We start from the raw sequence: 23,570 nt of genomic DNA, 5'->3' as shown, positions 1-23,570 counted from the left end.
AAAAATAAGGGGAAAAAGGACAGAATAAAATATTTTCAGTTTGTTTCAATGCCACACATATTTGGTTTTGAATAAAACCAAACAAAACAATCATTTGACCTGTGATGAGCAGAGAACAGTATTTCAAACTAGGCAACTTAAAATGAATCATAATTATCCTGATACATCAGCTAAAGTTACATGTGTCAATAGGCCTTTTACTGAGATGAAACGTAACAATTGCATATATACATCTGACACTTAAACGTGCAGATCAATGGATTTAAAGTTATGCAGGTAAATGTTTGAACCACTGAAGCATAAAACAAATAAACTTGGCCCATAAATATAATTTGTTTGTTGAAATGGTGTAAAATAGAACACAATCTTAAGTGGAAACATTTTTATCTTTTAAATTACAACTTTGACTTAACAATGAATCGCACTTCTTTCTAAACATTGTTTTGTTTCTTACTCCAAGCCAGGTTTAAAAGTTGCTTCACTTAAAGCTCATATAGCAGGGGAGGAGGGGGGTAAATTCCGCAGCTGAAGGTGGATAATAGTAGTGTTTCTTTGGCAGCAGAAAGTAAGTAATTTTGTTTGGCAAAAAGGGATGCTTGCTTTTGCACAGACATTTGGATTATGAGAAGCAGCCCTAGCAGAAATGAATGAATGGACAGCATGCAGGTGAAGTCTGAATGCACATCAAACGGCTCTGAAATGTGTAAAATGGTTGTCCTCAGATAGGATGCAGTCCCATATTGCATGCATTTAGTTTCTGGACATGATGAGTCATACGGACCCAAATGAGAATGCCCATGTGTGTAAAATTAAGATTTGAGTACTTAAAATGACATCACCACAGCAGTTCAGATCAGCCTAGTGTTTTAAACTTTAGCATTTTCTTTCTGGGAGTTATCACTAAGGTTTAAAAGTGTTGGCAAGCCTGGAGAGAAAGTATTCAATTCTTAAGCAAATAAGATTTCAGTATCATCAGCCTCTGACAGAAACCCCTAATTAGCATACCTTTTGTTTATAATGATACAGTATATTTTCTGTTTATAAAGACAGACAGTATATCTCAGATGTGCATTAGTAACAACAGAAAGTTTATAATATTTAATATGTACAAATTACTGCATTATTTTTTATTCCAAAACCGATGTAATTCTACAGCCTTATTCAGGCCTATTTGAGAACTTCTGTTTGGGGCATTTTAAAGTATCTGGGAAAAACATTTCTACCTGAATGTTCCTGGAAAAGGACATTATAGATCCCAGGGCCAATATGCATCTGTTACTCAGATATCAAAAGAGATGCTCATAAATCAAAAGAAACAAACAGCTGAAATTCCATTCAGTTCAATTGATGTTATTGAACTCAGCACCTCTGAAAATTAGCTTGCTTACCAGGTACCTAAATAAGGATGGATTGGTGCTTTGAAAAATGTGAACTTAGTCAGTTTTGTAAACGTACAGCAATGTTTGCTATAACATTTCCACCACACGCCACAGTCAGGGAGGAAAACGGATGCCTGGAACAACTGCAGGTTATGCCTGTAGACTTGACCCTGACACACACTGCATCTGGAGGCTTGCAGGGTTGGATTCCTGGCTTTTCCAGAGCTTTCTTAAGCTCAGCACTGTACAACAGCCTGTAACTGCTTGTCATTTTCAGAACTGGAGGCCAAATCTGTGTTGTTACTTATGGAGAACCTTTTCTCCTTATGGAAGGCTTACCTTCTAAGAAGGTTTCAAACACAGCAACCAGCTCTGTTCTGCTCTTCCAGTGCCCTTGCACAAATTACAGTGGGTCAGGAGCCTCTTTCTCTCTTCACTAACACAAATCTTGAGGGGGGGTTTACAAGACCCATCAGTGAATGTTGCAATCCAGGCATATGCTGTGGCAAGTTGCAATCGCTTTGAAAGCAAGTGATTTCAGTGGGGACTTCTTCAAAACACATGGTGTGGTGTGGTCTTTGGCAGTTAGATCTTGCCCTACTTCAAGAAGAGGAAAAAAATCAGGAAAATTAAAATAAATTTAGATTAATGTAATCTCAGAATTACGAATGTATATGCTCAGACTTCAGGAAACTATTTTTTCAGCCTTATATCAACTCAGCTGTTTTGCATATGTTGGCCTTGGTTAGTTGTGCTCTGGTTTGGGGCATAGATATTAATATGTTTTTAATATTTGTTTCAAATCTCTGAGATTTACAGTCGATATGTGTTCTTTAATACTTTTGATAATATATAATTTTTGCCTCCTAAATCTCTGGGATGGTGGCCATCAACCCATCCTTGTGTTGGTGAAGCTGAGTTTATGTACATATGTACATGTGAATGAAAATTGCATAAGCATGGATCTTATTTTGCGACTATAGCTCCTTGGTGTGACCTGGAGGTATAGGCCCTATTTAACAGGATCATATTATACACCAGGGAGGATGACTCTTATGAGAACTCTGGTTCTGCCCATGCCCAGCATTGGAGAACCAAAGCTCCACAGCACAGCAGAAGCTGGCAGGCACCTCTGGCGAGGGTCTAGTCCCTGCTCAGGGCTGGGCCAGCTACAGCAGGTGCTCAGGGCAACATCCAGTCAGGTTTTTAACATCTCCACGGATGGAGACTCTGCAGTCATTCAGGACAACCTGCTCCAGTGTTCAACCACCTGCACACTCAAGGCATTTTTACTTATGTTTAAATTGAATTTCCTACATTTCAAGTTTGTGCTCTTTGCCTCGAGCCAGTTGGCACCATTGAGAAAAGCCTGGCTCCATCCTCGTTACTGCCTTTGTGAGGTATTTGTTTATGTACATGGATTAAGATCCCCACCCCGAGCCTGCCTTTCTCCCAGCTGAACAGCCCCAGCTTTTGGCCTTTCCTCAGGTCGGATGTTCAAATCCGCTAATCACCGCCGTGGCCCTGCATTTCTGTTTACAGGTCCAAACTCATCACACCTAATCGAAGCTGTGCCCCCCTCAGGACAAAGCTTTCGGCCGTGCTGCTGCCTCCTGCCAGGGGCTGGCGGCGATGGGGCAGGGGCGGACGCTGCTCAGCTACGGCCGCCCCAGCGTCTGCCACAGACCGCTACAAAACGATCACCTCCCAGCCTGCGGCGGGACTGGGTGAAAAGGAAGACGTTGCCTGCCAGCCCTCAGGGTACGAGGGGGGAGGCATGTACGGGAAAGCAGCGCTACAGCCTGTCCGCTCCTGGGCCAAGAGCAGGGAGAGGGGCTCCGTAGCGCTGCCCGCCTCCCACACGGCCAACTGCCCGCAGAGCTGCATCTGACAGGACGTGGGGAGAGGGGAGGCTTTGCCACGCTCTGTCCCGCCCGCAATGGCTTGTACCATTCTCTCCCCAGGGAGGGGGGGAAGAGGGGAAGCGGCAGCGCAGCTCTAGCCACCTCAGTGCCCAGGGGCCGCCCGCTCCCCCCCTGCCGCCCGCGGAGTGGAGCCGTCCTGCCGCCACGCACGGGGCTGAGGAGCGCGCGGCCGCCGGGCGGGCAATAGGGCGCGGCGCCTCTTCCCGCCTCTCCTGCCCTGCTGTGCGGCCACGCCCCGGCCGCCATGTTGCGGTGGCGGCGGGAGCGGCGGCGGGAGCGCGGGCGGCGGCCGGGCTGTACGGAGCATGGGCGGCGCGAAGCAGCGTCCCGGGGACGCGCACCCTGGCCAGTGGGTGCTCATTGCACCAGGTAACCCAGCGGGGCTCCGAGGTGGGACAGGTTCTGCCGCAGCGCCGACCGCTGGTTCTCCACCGCGCCCCGCTGACTGGCCCTGGCGGTGCCTGCCCGCATCGCGGCGGGGCTGGGCCGTCGCTCGGGCAGGAGGCGGGTGCCTTTCTCCATCGGACGGAGCAGGTCTCTGGGCTGCTGTGTGCAGCCAGCCCCAGGCCTGGTGTGGTAAGGACGGTTTGAGACACAGCCTTTACACAAGGCCCTGCAGAGTACCCGTGTTCTCCTCTCCAAGGTCCTGTTTGCCTCACTGCATCTCTGCGTTTCATTTTTGTGTGTCATTAGGTTTTTCCAAAGGTAAGCTCGCCTCTGGTTTGCAAACAGCGTGTTGAGGCCTGGGGAGAGGAGCTGTAGAAGAGAGAGGTCTTGTCACCAAGGTCCCAGATAGAGCCTCACCGTTGCCTCTCTGCTGCTGGCAGCCCACCTTGCCTCCATTCCCAGAGTCCATTCCTGTGTTTTTTGAAGGAAACAGTTTAGTGCCCTAAGCCTCAGCTTTAAAACAAACTCCTTGGAAGCCGTAAGTCCGAAGCTGCAGTGAAATGTCTTCGGCTCTTCCTCTCAATAGGTTGAAGAAGCAGACCTCCATGTGCGCAGCTCTGCAAGTGCCATATACACAAGGCCTTAAACACTCTATAGGCTTAGTTTCTCTCACTTCGTGCTGAATAAATGTGAAGATGCCTTTCCCCCTTTTATTTCCAGCTACTATCAGGTTTTAAAATTTTAAATTCACAGATCACAAAAGGGTTTTGTGTTAGAGTGAGCAAAACAGGATGCTCCAGGACAACAAGAGGAAGGAGGTGTCTTGTAAGTGCTTTTTAATTGCTTAAGGAAATGCAGCTTCCACAATTATCTGTGGGTCAGCTTTGTACTGTGCCTGTTTCTTACCCCACCCAAAACTTTAGAGCATTAACTTCGACTAAACCTGATAAAAAGGAGGAGCTCTTTGGAGTAATTTTATGAGCTTTGTGAAAATGACTGTGATGATGTGAGAAGTGCTGTAAGTGGGACTGCTGAAGGAAGGGTATAGCAAGAGCTTAGTCCAGCAAAGGTTGAAAACAAGGCAAGAGCTCAGTCACACGTGCATCTGTAAGAGACCAGGCTTCTGTAGTTACATGAGAAACAGAACCAACTGTTATGATTTCACTGATTCCTCTCTTCCTCTGGTTCTACCTTTTTGATTCTACCTTTTGGTATCTGACATGCTTGATGCCTTAGAAAGGAATTTCTAAGTGAGGAGTTTTTTGGTTTTTTTTTTAATATTGACTCTTTACAGACTAGGATTTAAAGCTGCATCTTGTATCAGATGACTGGCTATGCCAACAGATGTCCATACTGTGCAAATATTTACAAATATGCTTAACTTATGCATGAGTAGTCAGTTCTGTGCAGTAAGTTAAATTCTTCAGTAAGCGTTTGCAGGACTGGAGCCAGAGCTTGTAACTTTCATGAAGCCAGACAGTTTGTATTACCAATTATGCCAGCACAGCTCTGAAAAAATTTATATAGTACTCCAGATCTGTAAGAAAGTTTATTAAAGCCTTAGTAGAACCTCAGAGCACATAGTGATTTTAAAAAAAGTCTGGCTGATAATTTCAGAACTTCACAACTGATGAGACTTGCCAATTATATGAATAGAACTGCTGAAAAATAATGCTTTTGGTTTGGTTTTAACTTTTTTTTTTTTTTTTCCAGAAAAGAGATTTTTAAAGTTAACATCACTTTTCACATTTCTTAACTGGTTTGTTGAATGGATCTCAGAAATTCTTCACTGGCCATTTAGCAGAATTTGTAGTAGGAATACCTGATTGCTTTTAGAAACAAAGACAGATGCAGTTGGATTTATGACAAAAAAATGCTGCTGCTTTGTGTTAAATTTTGGTCTCATGGCAATCCATATCTTCATAACACCCGCATGGCATTATGCTACATGCATGCATAAAAATGACTGGTGTAAATAGTTACAGGATCTGCTTCTGGATGAGAGTTTAATACCATCTGTTAATAAATCTACCAACACCTTCTAGGTGTAAATAGCTTATTTATCTTCTTGTAGCCATTGTATGGCTACTGTAGCTATCTGTAGCCATTATCCTGTGCATAGGGAGAGGATGGGGCAAGGTGTTTTAATGTGATGCAAGAAGCTCCAAAACTTTTCTTGTAATAAAGGCGCTTTCTAAGGTCTGGTTTCAAGTGCTTAAGTTAGTTTGAACTAACCACCTAGCTAGCCTGCCTCCTAGAATAGCTTGTGAGGTTAACAATGTATACTATCCTACACAACCTAATAGCATCTCACTTGCATATGTGCCATTCATCTCACTTTGTTTGTGACATCTTAAAAGTGCCTGTATGGATGGAAGATCATGTTGATGGTGACTAGTTCTACAAAGAGACTGGATATCTTAGCCAAAAAAAGAATAAGTCTTTCAGAAGTATAGAAGTAAAACAGTGAGAACTGAAACTTGCTTTCTTAAGAATCAGTATTTTTCAATTATTCGGGCTGTTAGAGGTTCAACAGTAGCTTTCTAGAACAAGGCAAAGATATGGCTGGAGTTCTGAAAAATGGTGCATGTGTTGCTCTGATTCCATAGTTGTTATGATGTTCTGAGAATCTGGTTTTGCACAGGTCTCTGACTGGTTTTGCTGCTTATGTGACATGTAGAAACACTTAACTGTAAAAAGCACGTGTAAGAGAAAGGTGAGATTCTTTCCAATTTGGACATCAGCAACTAACAACATCAGGTTGATTATCTGGAACACAGCATCTAAAAAGCAGGCAGATTTCATTTTCTATTGCCATAGAAAGTGAGCAGAGTATGCTTGTCTGCTTTAGTATTGAAGATTGTAAGATTATTACTAATCTTGTTTCAGTCCACATTGCTACACTATGTTCTGATGCATAGGCAATAAATTGCTGCTCTGATGTTCAGAGCATGTTTGATGACCAAGGAGATAAGTTTCGATTTTGTTTCTGTTTTCTTAATTTTGATACTGATTTCAGTGTTCTGGAAACAGCTCAGAAACAAGAAATCTCCTTGGTCAGGTGAAACTGCCCATGTTCTTTGTTGAAGGCATGATTATGGCTGGAGGAGTAATGCAGTTGGACTGGTTGTTTTACTGATGATGTGTGTTATCCCAGCCCTCTTGAACCGTTCTAGAAGGCCAGACTTTGTCACTTCCTTTTGCAAGTGGTTAATTCTATCATTGTATTTCTGGTACTGTAAAACTTTGATTGGTGATGTCCATCTCATGTCTATACATCATACTACAGAGGTACAGAGCTACAAACCACATATCTCAGCAGGTATTTTGCATGGATTATAGAGGTGCGTGAAGGTGGGAAGGGGAGCAGAGTTGCCTGAGTTGAGAGGCAGCGGTGATGTTCAGCAGGCCAGTCACCCTGTGCTTCATTTCAATCAGTCTTTGCCTACCCTCATTCTTTCCAATGGCATTCTTTCCTTCTTTTATTTTTCCTTCTGTTTTTATGAGCAGCCTGATGACAATCTTTGCTCTCACCAGCCCTTTCCCACACCAAGACACTCAGGCTGTTTGGCATGGGAGAGTCACACAAGGGAAGTCCAAGTTGGAGTTGAAAAGGAGACCCTCAGTCAGTCATATCTGGGCTGGCTGGTAAGCAACTTCTAGGTCAGGTAGCAAATTTTACCTTTACAGATGGTAGCCTGCCCTTGTCCTGGTGAGAGCTCTTGTGATGGTGTTTCTGCTGATACTTACTTTTTTCACATGGAGACAGGATGGTTTGATATGCTGGTGCAATCGTAGTTTTGTTTTGTTTTTATAAACATAATTTTTCCTGTGTTAGGGATCAAAATACCAAGGATAAGACAAAGGGCAAAGCCAGAAGTCAGGGGGAGCAGTTAGGAAGTGTGGGTCTGGTGGAGAAGGTAGGATAAGGAGAGGGCAGTAACCATGTTAATCACTTCTGAAAGGCTGGAAGCTGCTGGTGTATGTTATGCAGCCTTATCACGGACATTTAGAGGAAGCTTGAGAAATGGATGTTTATAGTCAAGAGAGAAAATGATGAACAAACAGGAGGAGTCAGACAGAGGCACTTGTCATAGGGAGGGAAACGATGAGGACAGAAAACTTGAGTGTGTGGGTAAGGATAGAGCTGTGCATGCTGGGCTCGAAATAGAGTCAACTCTTTGGGCAGTTTCTCCAGTTGCAGATGAACTATGCCGTGCATATACAGGCACCAGATTTGGCCTAGAGCAGACTCAGCTCAGCACTAACTGTTTATTAGTTCAAGTACTGTGCCATGTTAACACATCTCTGCTATTTCCAGAACCAGCTTTGCAGTGCAGCTGCTTTCAGACAGTGTCTGAACTAGTAAGTCCTGATGGACCCAAGCTGGCTCTGTGCAGGCCCACTTGGGTGTTTCTGTGCTGTGCTCCACGTTCCAGGGGATTTTATTAGCTTGGCTCGAAATCTGGATCTGAACTTGCTTTGTGCAGGGTAGTTGACGATGGTTAAGAAGACCTCCTGAATCTGGAGTTCTGGAGGAATCAAGATACCAAAGCACTAATAAGTCCTGAAGGACCCACACAGACTTCATTGGTGGATGGCCGAGTTTCCAGATTGTGCTTTTCTCATAGTGGTTGAATAATCAGGAACATTATATTACCCATGTAGCTGAGCCCTCCTTTACCCTTGAGAATGCAGAGCTTCCTGTACAGGCTTTCTGTTGTAAGCTGTAGCAACTAGACAGGTACAAGGGAAAAGTAGCTCCTGAGAATTGAAACCTGGCTATCCCACAGCTAAAAAGTTGCTAATGAGGTGCTTTAGTAAAGGAGATTGTGTCTGTGTTTACTGAGTATTCATGTAGTTTTTTTAAAAATCCCTACTACCTGAACCAATGAGATTTTATTTTTTTTCATGTGCATATAGGAAATTTCTACTTGCTTTGTGAGTTGGGCCCCTGGAAATACTGTTTTTTATGTTTTCTCTGACAATCATAAGATCTAGAAATTAATTTCTAGACAGAAATAATACTGAGACCCAACTTAATTGCAGGGTTCTAAGGGCAGGGCTCTGTAAAAACCTCAAATGCTGCGGCAGAGTCACTGTGGGTGACAGATCTGATCTGGGCTGTGTATAACAAATAAACATTATTACATAATGGCTTCAAACTGGTCTTACTGATAGCAACCAAAATCACACTAGCTGCTTAACAGAATGGGTGTGAAGGGGGCTGTCTCTTTTGAGTACACTTTCTCAGGGATAGGTGTTATATCAGAACTTGGAACTATTTACATCCACTGATTTTAGCAAAGAGGTCAGAAATTCAAGGCAGTTTTCAAAGTTAGGTGTTCCGCTCTACACCTGAAGTTAATCATAGAATGGTTTGGGTTTGAAGGGACCTTAAAGACCATTTAGTGCCAAGCCCCTGCATTGGGCAGAGACACCTTCCACTAGATGCTCAAAGCCCCATCCAGCCTGGCCTTGAACACTTCCAGGGATGGGGCATCCACAGCTACTCTAGGCAACCTATGCCAGTGTCTTGTCACCCTCACAGTGAAGAATTTCTTCCTAATATCTAACCTGAATCTACCCTCTTCTAGTTTAAAACCATTACCCCTTGTCCCATTGCTACATGCCCTTGTAAAAAGTTCCTCTCCATCTTTCTTGTAGGCCCCCTTTAAGTACTGAAAGGCTGCTATAAGGTCTCCCTGGAGGCTTCTCTTCTCTAGACTGTATTTAATTTGTTCTGTTTGTCTGTAATAGGAAAAGAAGTAGGGGTTAGCTGCAAGCTGAAAATTATTTTCAACCTTTATTTTTCTGAACTAGAAGTTTAGTTGACTACATTTTTTCAGTCTGTTGTTTTCTAAAACAGTAAATTGATTAGCTTTGTTGTTGTTGTTTAATGGGAACTGCTGTATGAATAGCATGGGAAGGATTGCAAGGGGGGGAGGAAATTTAACAATCCTATTATTTTTAGGAATTACTTATTTTTTTTAAAAAGGAGCAGTTTCACGTTAGACTTGGCAAGTTGTTTGAACAAGTCTCATGTATGCCAAAAGTCAGATGGAGGCAGAAATAAATGGACTGTGATGCCAAACCATAGGACATCAGCAAACATTAATTTAATCCTCCATTCTTTCAAATGAAACTAAGGAACTTTTCTTTCAGTGCAACAACAGAGGAAGCATTTGACTTGAAGATTTTGGGTCATATTGAGAGAAGATATAGCAAAAGAAGCTGTGGTATACTTAATGCATGGAAGTAGTTTGCTTTAACATCTGAAGTAGGCAAGTTGGGGGTTTCTTTTTTTCTCATTCTCACACCTTGCACAATGCTTTGATACATGCTTTTATTTAGCTTTTGAAAAACAGTTCAATTTATCTGCTGCAAAATAGACCACACTGCTGGGCTGTTAGGGAGCTTGGTTCAGAAGTTGTAATGAATGTCAGAATTGAGCAGGATACTTGAACATTAATACTTCCAGAATAATTTAGATAAAGAATTTGGAAGTAATGTTTACAATAAACAAGTACGTATGTTTTTTAAGAGCTGACTTAAAACATTAGAAAGGTCATATAAAAATATGTGCACATATTTATATACCTTTTAAATAAGGTGAACGTGAATACGCTTATTTTAAAGTTAGCACTCTCTGGGCATATTTTACTTAACCTCCCACTAAATTGGCATTTGCATCTCCAGAACAAAGCCTTTTGCCTGCAGGTAATTTGCACGATTCCTTATATGTCATCTCTTAAAAGGCATAGTGAGCTCAGCTGTGTATAAAGCAGATATAACTGGCAAGCTAAGGAGCCAGAAGGAAGCACAGCAAATAAAATAACTGAAAAGAGATGTTTTAATGTGTAACACCATCTCCTACTTCTGCTTTCTGCCATCTGGCTTGGAAGAGGCCAACTTATGCCAACTTAGGCCTCTCTGCACATGGGAATAGGGCTGATTCAGCCAGTAATACAGCTGCACCAGTGTTGACCCTATAAATATTGAGAAGGGAAGTCTGAAGTTTTTATCCTTTCAAGTGATAACCTGTTCTTGAACTTCTCCAGATTGACCTCTCCTTCATTCAGCTCAAACCCCTGCATGTTCTGTCAAGCATCTAGATTTCAGTAACAGATGAATTAGTACTGTCCATTGCTGCCAGTGAGTCCATGAAAGTTTTATTGGCGTAAGAAGTGAACTGTGCCAGCATAAGGACAGCGATGCTCTCAGGAAGAAGTCTTAATATTTAGCTGTATTGCAAGCTGTGTACTGGAGCAAAACACCACTCAAACCATCTAGTAGCCTTTCCATGTGAAGTTTTGCTCAGGATAGAAAACAGTGCCATTTTTAGATACCATTGTGTTTTATCATAGGATTAGCAGGTGAAGTGGGAGCCAGAAAAACTTTAAGGGGTATAAGTTATGTCACATTAATTGTTATTTCATTAGGTCACCAAATAATAAATGCTATAATTACCAAACTGAAAACCATTCTATCTTTTACAACAGGCATGTCAGAAGTCTAGTACTGTGTATGGTAAAGGAGAGGGTAAGGTGGTGAAGTAGCATCAAGTTAACATAACTTTAGTAACAACTAAAAAATTTTACAAAATCAAGTGTGTGCAAGTGCAAAGCCATACCTTAATTATAAGCACCTGGAAAAGGGGCTGCAGCAGTAAATTGAGCTGTGCGCCATTTAGTACCCCCCTGAGAGTATTGGGAGCCAAGGAAGCAACAATGTAGTCTTGTGGCTCATCTCTTGTTCTCACCTCTGTAAAGTCACATACAGTGTAGTTTTCCAGTTAGCTTACAGTGGTTAAAGACCCCAGTGTCACATACAGGGTAGGTTATATTCTGTGCCATCTGCTCCTGCCATGGGTTCTGTCCCTTTGTTCCGGTGATCATGTAACCATATGGTAAGTGAGAATAGCTTACTGATCTGCTTGAAAATTAATACTTTTTTTGTGACTGGTTATTTCTCAGCTGGATCAGTGAAATGAGCTGACTTGCTGTGTGGCCATGGGATTGCTAGTTTAAATGGAAAGAAAGCATCAGAGATGTGGAACAGGGAGGGAGGAGAGGTGGGGACCTCAAGACTACACTTTTGAATGGCCTATGATCTTTGGTCATTTGAAACCATTCATGAAACTGTATCCTCAGCCTGTGCGTATGTGAATGCATTCCTTATATTAAGAGTTAATTGCCTTGTAAATTATAAAATATGTCAGAAGTTTGGGTGATACAAACTACTAGATTTATTAATTTTCACTGGACTTTTTTCAGGGCATGCTGCAGGACAGAGGACACAGGCGCTGAATTAAAACCATTTACTTCAGAGTTGACTGATTCTAAAAATAACATAAATAAAATGATTATTAGATCTAACATATCTGTACCCTTAGGCTACATAGTTTAAAGTCTTCCATAAAATGTCCATTTAATGGGCTCCATCATAATGTCTCCATCTGACACGCCTTTCATGCATGGTTAGAAGTTAAGAAGGGAATGGAAAAGACTTGTGTAGGTGACGTATGGTTTAATATCTGTTTTTAAATGAAATCTTAACTTTATATTTCCAGACTTTTAAATAATCCTGTTTTTTTGCAGGGTGATGGTGGTAGGGAAATCTGTGCTCTCAGAGGGTTTTTTCCTCTTACGCAATTGACAGATATTTACAGCCTCTTTGCTTGCCTGGCTGGCAGCTTTTTGCATGGGAATTCCATATAACTTGATATTAGTCTTATATATATAGTATTCTGTAAGCATTTTTTTTTTTTATAAAAAAGGTGAGTAGACCTTGCATCATCCATAACAGTTTCATAGATCTTAGTGGGAGTTTTATGTTCTTTTCCAATTTATACATGTTGCTGTACCAGCTAACACTTCTTTTTTTAAAATGGCCAGATTCATTAGTGCCTCATATCTATCCATTGTGGAAGAATTATTGGCAGAAATCCCTTGACAGCTGGTTCATTTTTACTTTGTTCTGTTTGTATGTTTTATAGAATTTGCCTGGTTGTATGTCTGACCTCCATGAAATACGATAGGCTTTTCTCCTTTTCTGTAATGGAAAGCTTTCTTTAAACTTTTATAGTCTCTTTCGCTCAGCTTCAAGATTCAGAGGTTCTGTCTGTAGACTCCAGTACAACTGACGTATCACCCACATTTTTAGGTGGACTTTGTGTGAGATTTGGTTGTTAATAGTGAATGAACAGTAGACTATAACTTAAGCAAAGTAGACATACTTACCAGTCCAGTGTTGGCATTTAATTGTCTTGCATTGTGCTTACCTCAGAACTCCCTCCTCTGGTATAGCGGTAGCAGTACTGCAACCGGATGTACTCTGTGTAACTGGAAGTGTCTGTAAGCTTCATGGAGACAGAGGCATATACTTGCAGGGGATGGTACAGGTGGGTTTAGGCTTTAGGTGGGTTCAACTGCCTCCTGGAAGTGCCTGTCATCTGTCTTCCCTGGCAATTTAGAGAGTGGCTTGCTAATTGAGATGCCTTCTTGGGACAGGATTAATTGAGCCCCTCCTTGTGTCAGTTTTTTGTGTCCTGTAGCCTTGTATCAGTTTTTTGTATCCTTGTAAATGTTGTCCCAGGAGAAGAGCATGCTGTGCTGGCACATCTGTTAGTAAGCTGACCTGTACTGACTGTGTGTTACCTGCAGCTTACAGCTGCAAGACAGTTGGTAGAGAGTATAGTAGTCAGAAAACTCTTACATCTCTCACTTGTTCTTGTAGATGAACAAGTTTCTCTGGGCTGAGCTATGGAAGCTGTTGTAGTAAGCATAGTGGCAATCACCTGATGTTTTCCTTTAGGATTTAGCAAAAAAACCTCTTCCTGTAATATCCCTTTTGTCTGCTTATTTTATGTAAGATTATTTCTTATGTGGATGTGAATCTAAAAACTAAAAACAAAAGAAACTAGTTTAACTTAGTTTTGTTAGAAAATTTCTACAGTACTGTTTTTTAAGAAGTCTGTATTTATTTAGCTATAGGAGATCCTTGCACAAATACAAGGACTGATAATGTAATGACATTAAAGAAATCCAGTTACCTTTCCTGGCTAAAGGCCAAAACACACACAAGTTAGCTTTGGACACCTAACTTCAAAATTCTCTTGCTCAGCATTTTCCTAGTTATACAGTGTTTAAATTCAGATAAATAAGGCCGCCTTCGCCGTTAAGGCCATGTTAATACTGCATCCAGTTTTCCAAGCAGGCATTCGCCCAATTGCCTCTTTTTAACTGCCAATTTGACATCTAGTAGAACCAATCTATAACAAAAATATACTTCAGATGCCCCTGGAAATGGAGTGTGGTGTTGCCTACATTTTGAGGAAACTGAAGATAAAAGAAACTCAGAGAAACAACTTTTGCCTTTGCCCACTCCTTCCCTTCTTCTTGTGTGTGTGTGTGTGTGTGTCCCATCTTCTCTGGCAGCTGTGTGGAGAATGTGACGTGTATACTCTGATTCCATCAGCATGAGATACTGGGACTGAAGGCTGCAGCTCAGACTGTTCAGTGGGGTCTGATCACAGCTGTCCTCTGTGCGGTGATGAATCCCACAGAAATTGGAGAGGACCAAAGAACTAAATGGGCAGTGCTGTGCTTCTCTTCACATGGTGAGCTATTGGCTGAGCCAAGGCAGCTGCAGGGCCAGGTTGCATATACAAAGGGGCAGAGCAAAGGCTGCTGAGCCTGGGATAGCATGGGGTGTTGGGAAGGCAGAAGATTGATGAGGAAGAGATGGGACACTGTATCCCTTGGGTTTGCTACAATGAACGTTCCCTAAGTGCAGGTGTCTCCCAGGCTTAGCAGGGCTAGATAAATTCAGTGTGTTACTAGAAGGTTAGGAAAAGAACGTGTCAACTAAATAAAGATGTGAACTTCATTAAAAACAGCTACATTAGGAAGGATTGTCTACTTAATTGTTCACATTATACAAGATGCAACTTAGGGCTCAGCTGGACTCATTCCCAGTGTTCATAAATCTATGCAAGAAGAAAGCAGAGCAACTGAGTGCTAAAAGTTCCTTTGGGATTTTTTTTGTTTTGCTTTTTTTTTTAATTTTGAAACTCACATTTAGTGTGTATATTTTAACATGTTCATGTGAAACATCAAAGTAAACACAGTGTTTCTTTCACTGTCATTAATCACTGTAGTGTTTTAAAAAGTAACAAAAAATACCCTAATGTTAAACTGTGGTCAAGAATTGAAATATACACAGCTCTAGAAATTTGAAGTTTGCCTTTGCCAGGGCAAATGTAGCTTGACAACCGTGTGTGTTTATGTATTCGCATGTGAAGCAAGTCTGGTTAGCAAATATGGACTTTTTCCATTAAACCCCCTCAACTTACATTGAAACTTTTTGAGCAGTTTTTCAAGCCACCTGAAGACTCAGCTAAAAATTCGGGGAAGGAAAATGACTGTAAATTCTCCAAACAGCTCTGAGAGTTATTATCCTCCAACACTATCATAAAACACACTTGCTTTTTAAGCCTTGCTTACGTCTTTATCTGGGCAATTTCTGTTTGTGACACAACTGAATAAGCAGGAGTGGATGTAAAAGTTGAGGGTTATTTGGAGCTTTTTTTGCCACTGAGGTGCCAGTGAACAACCTGTGAGAAGTCCACCTGTCCTTTCTGAATGTGTTGGGGATAGGATTTCAGCCAGAGTGGAGGACAGCTATTTTTGGTTGTGCTTGAGGTTCCTAGTTCCCTGTTTTCCACAGAAAAGAACTGTGCTATCTCCCACTCTGCAAACCTCCTGGATGCTACTGAAAGGGGAAGGACGATGTGGCACTTGTGTTCCTTCCAACAAGCCTTTGTGAATAGCTGTGCGGCCCACTTCTGCTGCTGCTCTCTGCTTTCCTCAGCAGCACCGTAACTAAATTGTCAGCCTGATCCCTGTCAGTCCATTCTCTGGGGTCTGGATACTGGTTGTGTATGTGAAATGCTTTAGTAATTTTCCTTCCTCTGATGAATGGCTGTATGAAGGGAATTGGGACAGAACTGGCAGTATGCAAGCTAAGAAAGATGATGCTGTCATGTTGCTCTTCACTCAGATGTGGGAAGTTGTTTTCATAAATATGTTAGACTTTCGCTACAAAGAGAGCTTGGATAGAATATTATTAACTGGGGATCCTTATAGATGTTTTTTTTTCAGACTTGATTCAGCATCCTTGTGGGAACTGTTTCCTTTATTTCTTTTTTTTATAATTTCACAGAGAAATTGTACTTTGTAGCTCTGCTTTTTGTCTTTTTTTTGCTTAAGGACACAGAAAAGAGAACAACTGTCAGAGGCTTAAGCCAAAGGTGCTGTATTCTCTCAACTTCTTTTTCCTGGGGAGGGGAATTAAATGCACTCTTTATTTTTCAAGATTATACATAAGAGATAAACAAGTGTGCATATTTTTCACAAAAACAATGGCCACTCAGACAAATCATGCTGCATATTCCTGCGTAATCTGACTTCCTGAAAGCTTTAGAGGACCACTGTTTCTTCCCATAAGTATTTTACCTTTTGCACTTTTAACTTTTTAATGCCCACATTGTGCTTGTCCTAACTTACCAAAGCGTTCTCATTGTCTTTTGTGACTAGTCAGGGCGACATATCAGTTCATCTTGCTTAACTGAAATGTCAAACTTAGGAGATCTCTTGCCTGAGGCTCTCTAGGGCGAAGTGGTTTTCAGAATCTAAATCATTCCTAGGTACATATCTTTCCTGTAGCAGATGGAGAGTGCCAGGAAGTCTGGAATGATAATTTTGGTGCCTTGATCAGGTAGGATGAATTTGAGCTGAGACTTACAACTTTTAGGTGGAAAATACGTGAGTTTTCAAGAAGTGTCAATCCAATTCCGAATGTCTTGGAGAAGCATGACAAAACTTGAAATACTTCTCAATTTACAAGTTCATAACTTTTTCCTCTCCCTCTACAGAGGCTGCTACTGACCCCCCTAAGACACCTGACAGCGAACCTTTGTTTACAAAACTGCGCAATCCAAGCACAGGCAAGTTTTGGAATTGTGACATGAGCCTGTTAATGTTCTGGTTGGTTCCCTCCACCACCAAAAAATTCATATTTTGCAAGCTGAAATAATGATGATAGTTTAAGTCTATGTGCCAAAGATATTGCTGGTGATGCCAGATAGTTAATGCTGTGCAAACATTTAGGATTTCTTTTATAATTTTAATTGGTTGAACTGTTTATTCATCAGGAATATTGGCAGCACAAAAAAGAGGTGTAATTTAAGTTCTGTTTTTAAGTGCATTAGTTTTGGGAAGCTTACAGTGTTGGGTGTTGAGCCTGGGCTTTTTTTAATCCAAATTTAGACTTCATAGCATTCATCTTATGCTATAAAATAAATAGTTGGAGCTAGAAGAAGTGTTTCAGTTATACTTACCAAGATTTTTGGGTCTTTTCATTTTTAAATCTAATTTTTCTTCTTTCCCTTGTCAAAGTGGTGGTGTCTCTTTTCTCATGATGAGGCACTTTGAATTCAAAGTACATTGGAAAGACCAGCAAATGCAGGTGATACCATGACACCACCATCCCACAGTTACTTTCTTATAATCAGATTGTTCTTTTTGTCAACGATTTGTTATTATTATATGAGTAATGTAATAATTGGAATATGAGATACTGCAACAGAAACTTGCAGTAAGCCTTTGTTAGGGTTAATGTATTTTGTTTGAAAAACATGTTTCATGCTTTTTTTTTTCTTTTCATAAGCTCCTTTGGTTTCTGTAGATTTAAGTTGTATGGTTTTGTTTTGAAATTCACTGCTCATATTTACGTGTTTGTAAATAAAGTCTTCAGGTACATTTTAATGTCACAATGTACTAACTCCTACTTGTTCTTGAAAGAGGAAAAGAATTAAAAATAATAGAAACAGAATGTGAAATCACTTACTAATCATGATACCTGTTTTTTGATTGCTCAGATTTACAGTGGGAATGTATAGTCATGGATATTTTCCACCTGTTGTATTATATTAGCTTTCTAATTTATTGTTTTTAAAAGCATAGATATAATTTGCTTTATTCTGTGAAAGAAGAGATCTGTTTACCTTGTAGAATCAGAGATCTTCTGAAAGGTTTCTGGGGAAAGCCTAAAGCACAATGATTGCCTGGGTGTGTTCCTTTAGAATTTACAGGAGCTTATTTATAGACCTGCATAAACTTCCAGTTATGTAGCCTATTATAACTATAGGGTCTGAAAATGGAAGGACTGAGAACACCCTATTAATGTATTTTCCTTATGTTTGGGTCTAACTGATGAATTGTTGATGCCAGATACTGTATAAATATGCACTGAAGGACTCAGCACGCTATAGAATTGATGCTAACCACTTTATTAAATAAAAGCATGCATGGTCCTTTTTATAGACAGGCAAAAAGGACAAAATGTCTGTCCTTTACAGAGACTATAAGTTAGGGTTCAGCCTGCAATTCAGAAGTACCACTTCTGAAAAAGAAGCATTTTTAAAGCGCTGAACTAAAAGAAGGGAAATAACCGTACCATAAGACTTAAGCAACTAATTGAAGTGGTAAAGTTGTGAGAAAAGCTGCCTAAGTTCTCTCTCCATCCATTAGTATTTCTGTCTAATGACACTGTTGGGAACCTGTGGTGACTGTCCTTTTACATAATCAAATAAATTAAGGAGCTGGAGGTAGGCAGTAGGAATGGTCCCTTTCTCAAGATTTCATAGGTCACCATAGTATTTGGCTTGTGCTGTCACTGGTAGGAGTCTAAAGTTGTTCAGTGAGCACTTCTGTGAGTAGTTTGATGTCTGGCACTGAGCAAACTATGGTATAGACCCTTGCTGAGAAGCACATGGTAGTGATTGAACCCTCTGCTCTCCCTTGTATCTACTCTCCACTCCCCCTCAAAAAAAAAAAAATCATGAGAGAACTCAAACTGTATCCTTAGGTGAGGTTAAACATCTGGTCAGCCTTTTGGATAAAGGGGGGGAAATGCATTATCAGTAATTTTTTAGAAGAGGTGTGTCTGGCCATTTTTGCTGACCTTCCTATGCACCAAGGGATCTCTGCAAACTTAGAACAGCAGTGCTGACATCAGCTTGCAGGTGCTTACATTTGAAACTTTTTTTGAGCCAGCCCATGGTCTGCAAGTCAGTGCAGCTTTGCAATTTATGTGTTTTGAGCAGAAATGCCCTGTTGTAGTTGCTCTTGTCTCTTGAAGATGCATTGATACCCAAGACAGGACCACTCCAGCCAGCAGACTCAGCTGACCAAATTTCAGGGGCTCTTTCTGTAGTTCTAGCAACTTCCTGTTTTAGATATGGAAAATGCCAATCCTGCTTGCAACGTATTCCTCACCCTTTTATTGTAACCCAGAACTAATGTGAAATGGCAGAGCTGTGCTATGGGGTGGCCTAAAATAAAGTTTTCCTTTCCAAACTATGAAGATTCTGATGGGCACTTCAAAGCAACTCCTTTTAGCTTCCTTGTTCACATTGTTTGTCTACCCATACTGAGTCATCGACAATCCATTTTGATACACGCAAAAAAAAATATTTCAAATTGTCACTTGGAGGTTTGAGACTTTTGTTTTTCTAACCTAGAGACTGATATCTTGGAGACAAACATGATCAAAGGAGAGGGTATTTTCTTGTTTTTCCACCTTCCCCCTTCAGTACAGACAAAAGCTGATTTCTTGAGTGATTTTGATTTGGGTTTGGATCAAAGGCTTTGTGTTGTAAGATGAACTATTCACACATATTATTTATTGATTCAAATTCAGTTTAGTTTATAGAGCTGGTAAATGAACATCTGTATATAATAGTTTTCTTTGTCTGAGCTTTCTTTGTAGTGAGTTTATGTAGAATGTGTGTATGTTTGTGTGTCTGTATGTATATAAGGCACATTCTTCAGATGTATTGGGTATTCTTTTGATTTTTGTGAAAGCTTACAAACACAAACCAGATTTCTTTTCAACAGGGGAAGCAACTCTTTACTTATTCAATAGCGGTGCACAGCAGCTGTTTGAAGTAAAAGCTTTTCATGAGGAATATCGTTCCTGGTTTATAGGTCAGACTGTTCAACAAGGTGAGTACTATAATGTATCCTTCTCCCAGCTGTAACTAATGTGCATACACAGACCTTCCCTCTCACTTCTAGTAAATTTACAGGTGTTTTTCCTAGTTGTTTGAGGCATGCTGTATCATATCCCCAGCTTCTGACACACTCATTTGCCATCTGGATTTAACCAGGGCTGGGGGCTTTGTGGTCTCTCTTTAAAAGGCAGCCTTTGGCAGCCTCAATTAGACAGATGTTCATTTGTCTTTGGGGGTTGGGGGTGTGTGTGTAAGTCATTCAATTGTATTTAAACTGAAGTGATTAGCTTGCCTTGTCAATCACACCAGCAAGTTCTCGGCGCAAGAAAAATATGTGTGATCTTACGGGAGGGAAAAAGGGCTGGAAGGCCTTAGCTAGCTGAACAGCCGAGTGTTGTGTTAGAGCTCCAAGTGTTGGAATGTAAGGTCTTGCTTTCTTTTAATTACAGCTGTAGTCCCGTGTGTGAGTGCTGGGATCTGAGGATAGGCCTGCTGTCTGAAGGTGCCATTTCACTGTTCTGTCTGAAGTGAGCTCATCTATACCATCCCAGTCATACTCTGTACCTAGCTTGCCTTTCTGAAAAGGAGGAGGAAACTCATGTAACTCCTTGTGACAGCTTTAACAAGCCTTTATCAGTAACAATGTCACTGAAGTAGTGTTTCTCTGCCAGCATATCCACAGACCAAACAATAAGTATTAATTCAGGAGAAGAAGGTATATTTGTTTTGTCCTTTTTAACTAGAAAAAAGACCGTTTATATCGATAAATAAAAGCAAATAAAAGCAACCCCACTGGACATGTGCCTTCTTTAATGGTAATATCCCAAAGCGTGTGTTAGCTTTTAAACATCCTCTGCAGGTGCATATAGCAATCCAAGTGGTATGTCTGTGAGCTTTTCCTTGCTCCATCTGGGGCTGAGCCAAAAGACTGAGTCTGCTCCCTGCTCCCAATTATGTCCACGTTGTATTCTCCCCCCTCCCTTTCTAACCTCTCTTTTGGCCCTTGGGAAACAGTTGCCTTAAGGAATCATTGCCTGTTTTCTTTAAAAGATAGAGGAGAAGAAATTGTTCCTGAATGTTAGGGCTGCTGCATCTCTGAAAACAATCAGGGAACGAACAACAGAAAAAAGCTGTGTGTTTGCAGTTAAAGCAAATTATCTTATTATCTGCAGAGAAGGGGGAAGGTCTTTGTACATCTAGAGCCCAAATTCTTTAGAACAAATAAAAATACCTCTTCCTGGATGTACAGTGGAAAGCATTTAAATGGAAGCAGTGAGAAAGTGGCTAGTATTTTTTCCCCTCCAGTTTTATTATCAAAGCTTTCATGTTTGTAAGTAGTCCTGGTGCTTGCTTTGTCTCACTTAGTGCATTATGTTAGTAATACAGATGTTAGATTGGGTATCAGCTTTGCCTTCCCACTTCATCTTTTGTTAGTTTTAGGGCCATTGCAATAGGATTTCCTTTTCTTTAATTATCTTAATCATTTGATTTAAGCCAAAAAAATTTACATTTATTTGCTTTTGGTTTGCTAATTGATGTCAAATTGTCGTCAATTATTTGGTCTCATTAGTGAGTTTTCTTGATGTTACATTGTTTCCAATTATCTACAATTATACAAAAAGCCTGACTAAGCCATTGTCCCGCAATGAGCTCCAGATGGGCAGAGGTGTCTGTTTCAATGGGAGACCAAGTGAATACAACATATTGAGCCATACTTTCTGATCTATTTAATTTTTTTTTTTCTACTAGGAGACAGCGTGCAAATTCTCCCCTTATAGATGAGAGGCAGCTCTAACTTAACTAGCTCTTGAAATTCTTTCTTGCCCTGCCTACCTCTTCTGCCAGCACAGTGTTGCCTTGCCCAGTGTTTGAGGTGAAGTATACTGGATACATCTGGTATCCCAAAATAAGTTTCTGTTACACCTAAATCTGCCAATAGAGGGCAGCTTCAATTTTTATGTTTTTAATATAGTCCAGAAAAAGGCAAAAATAACGAGTACTTGAAGCTAGCAGACCTGCAGCGGAGCTTCTGCTTTGGTTTGGCAGGGTTGAGAATTGAGTTAGCTCTGTATTTTTAATATACAATCACAAATTCTATTTTCCTGCCCATCTGATTAAAATACTGAGATACTTACTAGAAAAAAAGATTCTTCTCTTCTTGCCTCCACTCCTGAAAAACATCCTAAAAAATCCAAAGGTCAATATATTGTGTCTCTTAGTACTAAGCTTGCTTTTACATTTCTGTCACTTAGATGGGCGTCTGCTATTTGTTACACCGATGGACCCCTTATTTCTGATACTTCACTACCTCATAAAGGCAGACAAGGAGGTAAGGCTGCTTTATTTTTTCACTGGAATTCTCAGGAGAAAATGTTATTTCTGACTTGAGAAATTACGTTAATTCTACAAAGAGGGGCTTCCATAATAATAGAAATTTAATTTGCATGTAAAGCAGTGAAAGCCACCCTAGCAGTACTTTTGTTTGCATCAAGTTTTTTGGTTGGTAAAGTATGTTCCAGGAGTCAGCTTGCAATCTCAACAAATGAATCACCTGCTTTTTAAGAGCAGTGGAGAATCTCTTTTGTCCTTTTGTGTGAGCCTGTCCCAGGACTGTTGAATTTAAAATGATGAGATATCATCAGAGTGAAACAAATCAGTGCCCTTTCTGAGGCACCAGGAGATGAATTATTATAAGAAAGAAGAGAAGAAGAAGGAAGAATTTGGATGCTAAGGAGGAGGAGCAAGGAACATTTCTGTGGCAGTTTGAACTTGAAAGGAAGCATTGCCTCTTTAGAAGAAGTGTCTGTATAGATGCTATATCACAGAACAGGAACAGGATGATCAAGTATCCAAAAGTCGGATAGTTAATAAATGACAATTGATTTATCGTGGGTGTGGCAAAAGTTTATTTAAAATTTGGAAGTGTATCAAAAGGCAAAGGCAGTTCCTGATTTATTGTTTATAATCTGCCTGTGGAAAAAAGGGCATAAAATAAAACGTTAATGTTGATCCTTGTTTTTTGTTTCATGGAGGCAATAATTTCACTTTATGCATCCAAAGAGTTTTTGTTCCAAGAGCATTTCCTGTAAGGTTGGTTGCTATTCTCTGCTTTTGATTGCAAGTGGAGAATGCAGGAAAACAATTTTTGTATGGTGAAGAAATGAAGCCCAGCTACACATTTGTAATAGTAACCTATTGTTCTGTAATAATTTTTAAATTATATATGGTATAGGATGCGCAAATATATCCTGTGTATCTGTTCTCTTTCTGCTTCAGGATAGCCCATCAGAAGTCGTCATTTCACAAGGAATAATTTAGCTCATTCTCTAGGCACTGTGCTCTGTTTGAATTCATCATCCCTTTGAAAGCTTTATACCAAACTTAAATTAGGGACACAGTAAATCTCCTCTATGTGGTAGAGTGTTTGAGGTAGCCTGAGTAAAAGACAACTACTGCTGATGTTCCTGTTCTTGGGAATAGTCCTGTACTGCCCTTTACTTTCCTGGTACGTTGTTTTCTAGGTTTTCTGGTTTTCTAGGCCAGGCATGATGCCAGATAAGTGCACAGAGTTCTGTGTCCTAAATGAGGGCAAATGCATTCCTGCAGTGCCCTGCTTAAGTTAGTGTATTCTTCAGTAAAGGGGAAGTCTTGAGAACTGTGTTGCAGATACTTTGTCTAAGGCCAGCTTGAATGCAGCACAGTCACTTCTGGCTTGAAATAATGGGTATCCAGTGGGTATCTTAGGATCATCCTTTGTGCAATCCTTTGGTTTTGATACTGTGATGCAGAGTTGCTTGATGT

General features: G+C 40.7%; 1 protein-coding gene across 3 annotated transcripts in view; it reads left to right on the top strand.

Moving 5' to 3' along the window:
• Positions 1-3,536: 3,536 nt before the first annotated feature.
• Positions 3,537-23,570, top strand: part of RNASEH2B (ribonuclease H2 subunit B) — a 43,705-nt gene continuing 23,671 nt past the window's right edge. The window contains exons 1-4 of one of the 3 annotated variants that reach the window (XM_037376537.1): positions 3,537-3,673; positions 16,629-16,700; positions 19,654-19,761; positions 22,022-22,098. In XM_037376537.1, coding sequence (XP_037232434.1) covers positions 3,610-3,673; positions 16,629-16,700; positions 19,654-19,761; positions 22,022-22,098 — 321 coding nt within the window. In that variant the 5' untranslated portion in view covers positions 3,537-3,609. The remainder of the gene's footprint in view (positions 3,674-16,628; positions 16,701-19,653; positions 19,762-22,021; positions 22,099-23,570) is intronic. The other 2 variants (XM_037376536.1, XM_037376538.1) reach the window with 2 other exon arrangements.

The sequence above is a fragment of the Falco rusticolus genome, chromosome 2, assembly GCF_015220075.1.
Source record: "Falco rusticolus isolate bFalRus1 chromosome 2, bFalRus1.pri, whole genome shotgun sequence".
Taxonomy (NCBI): Eukaryota; Metazoa; Chordata; class Aves; order Falconiformes; family Falconidae; genus Falco; species Falco rusticolus.
The sequence above is the reverse complement of the archived record's forward strand: the minus strand, read 5'-3'. Positions and strand labels throughout refer to the sequence as shown.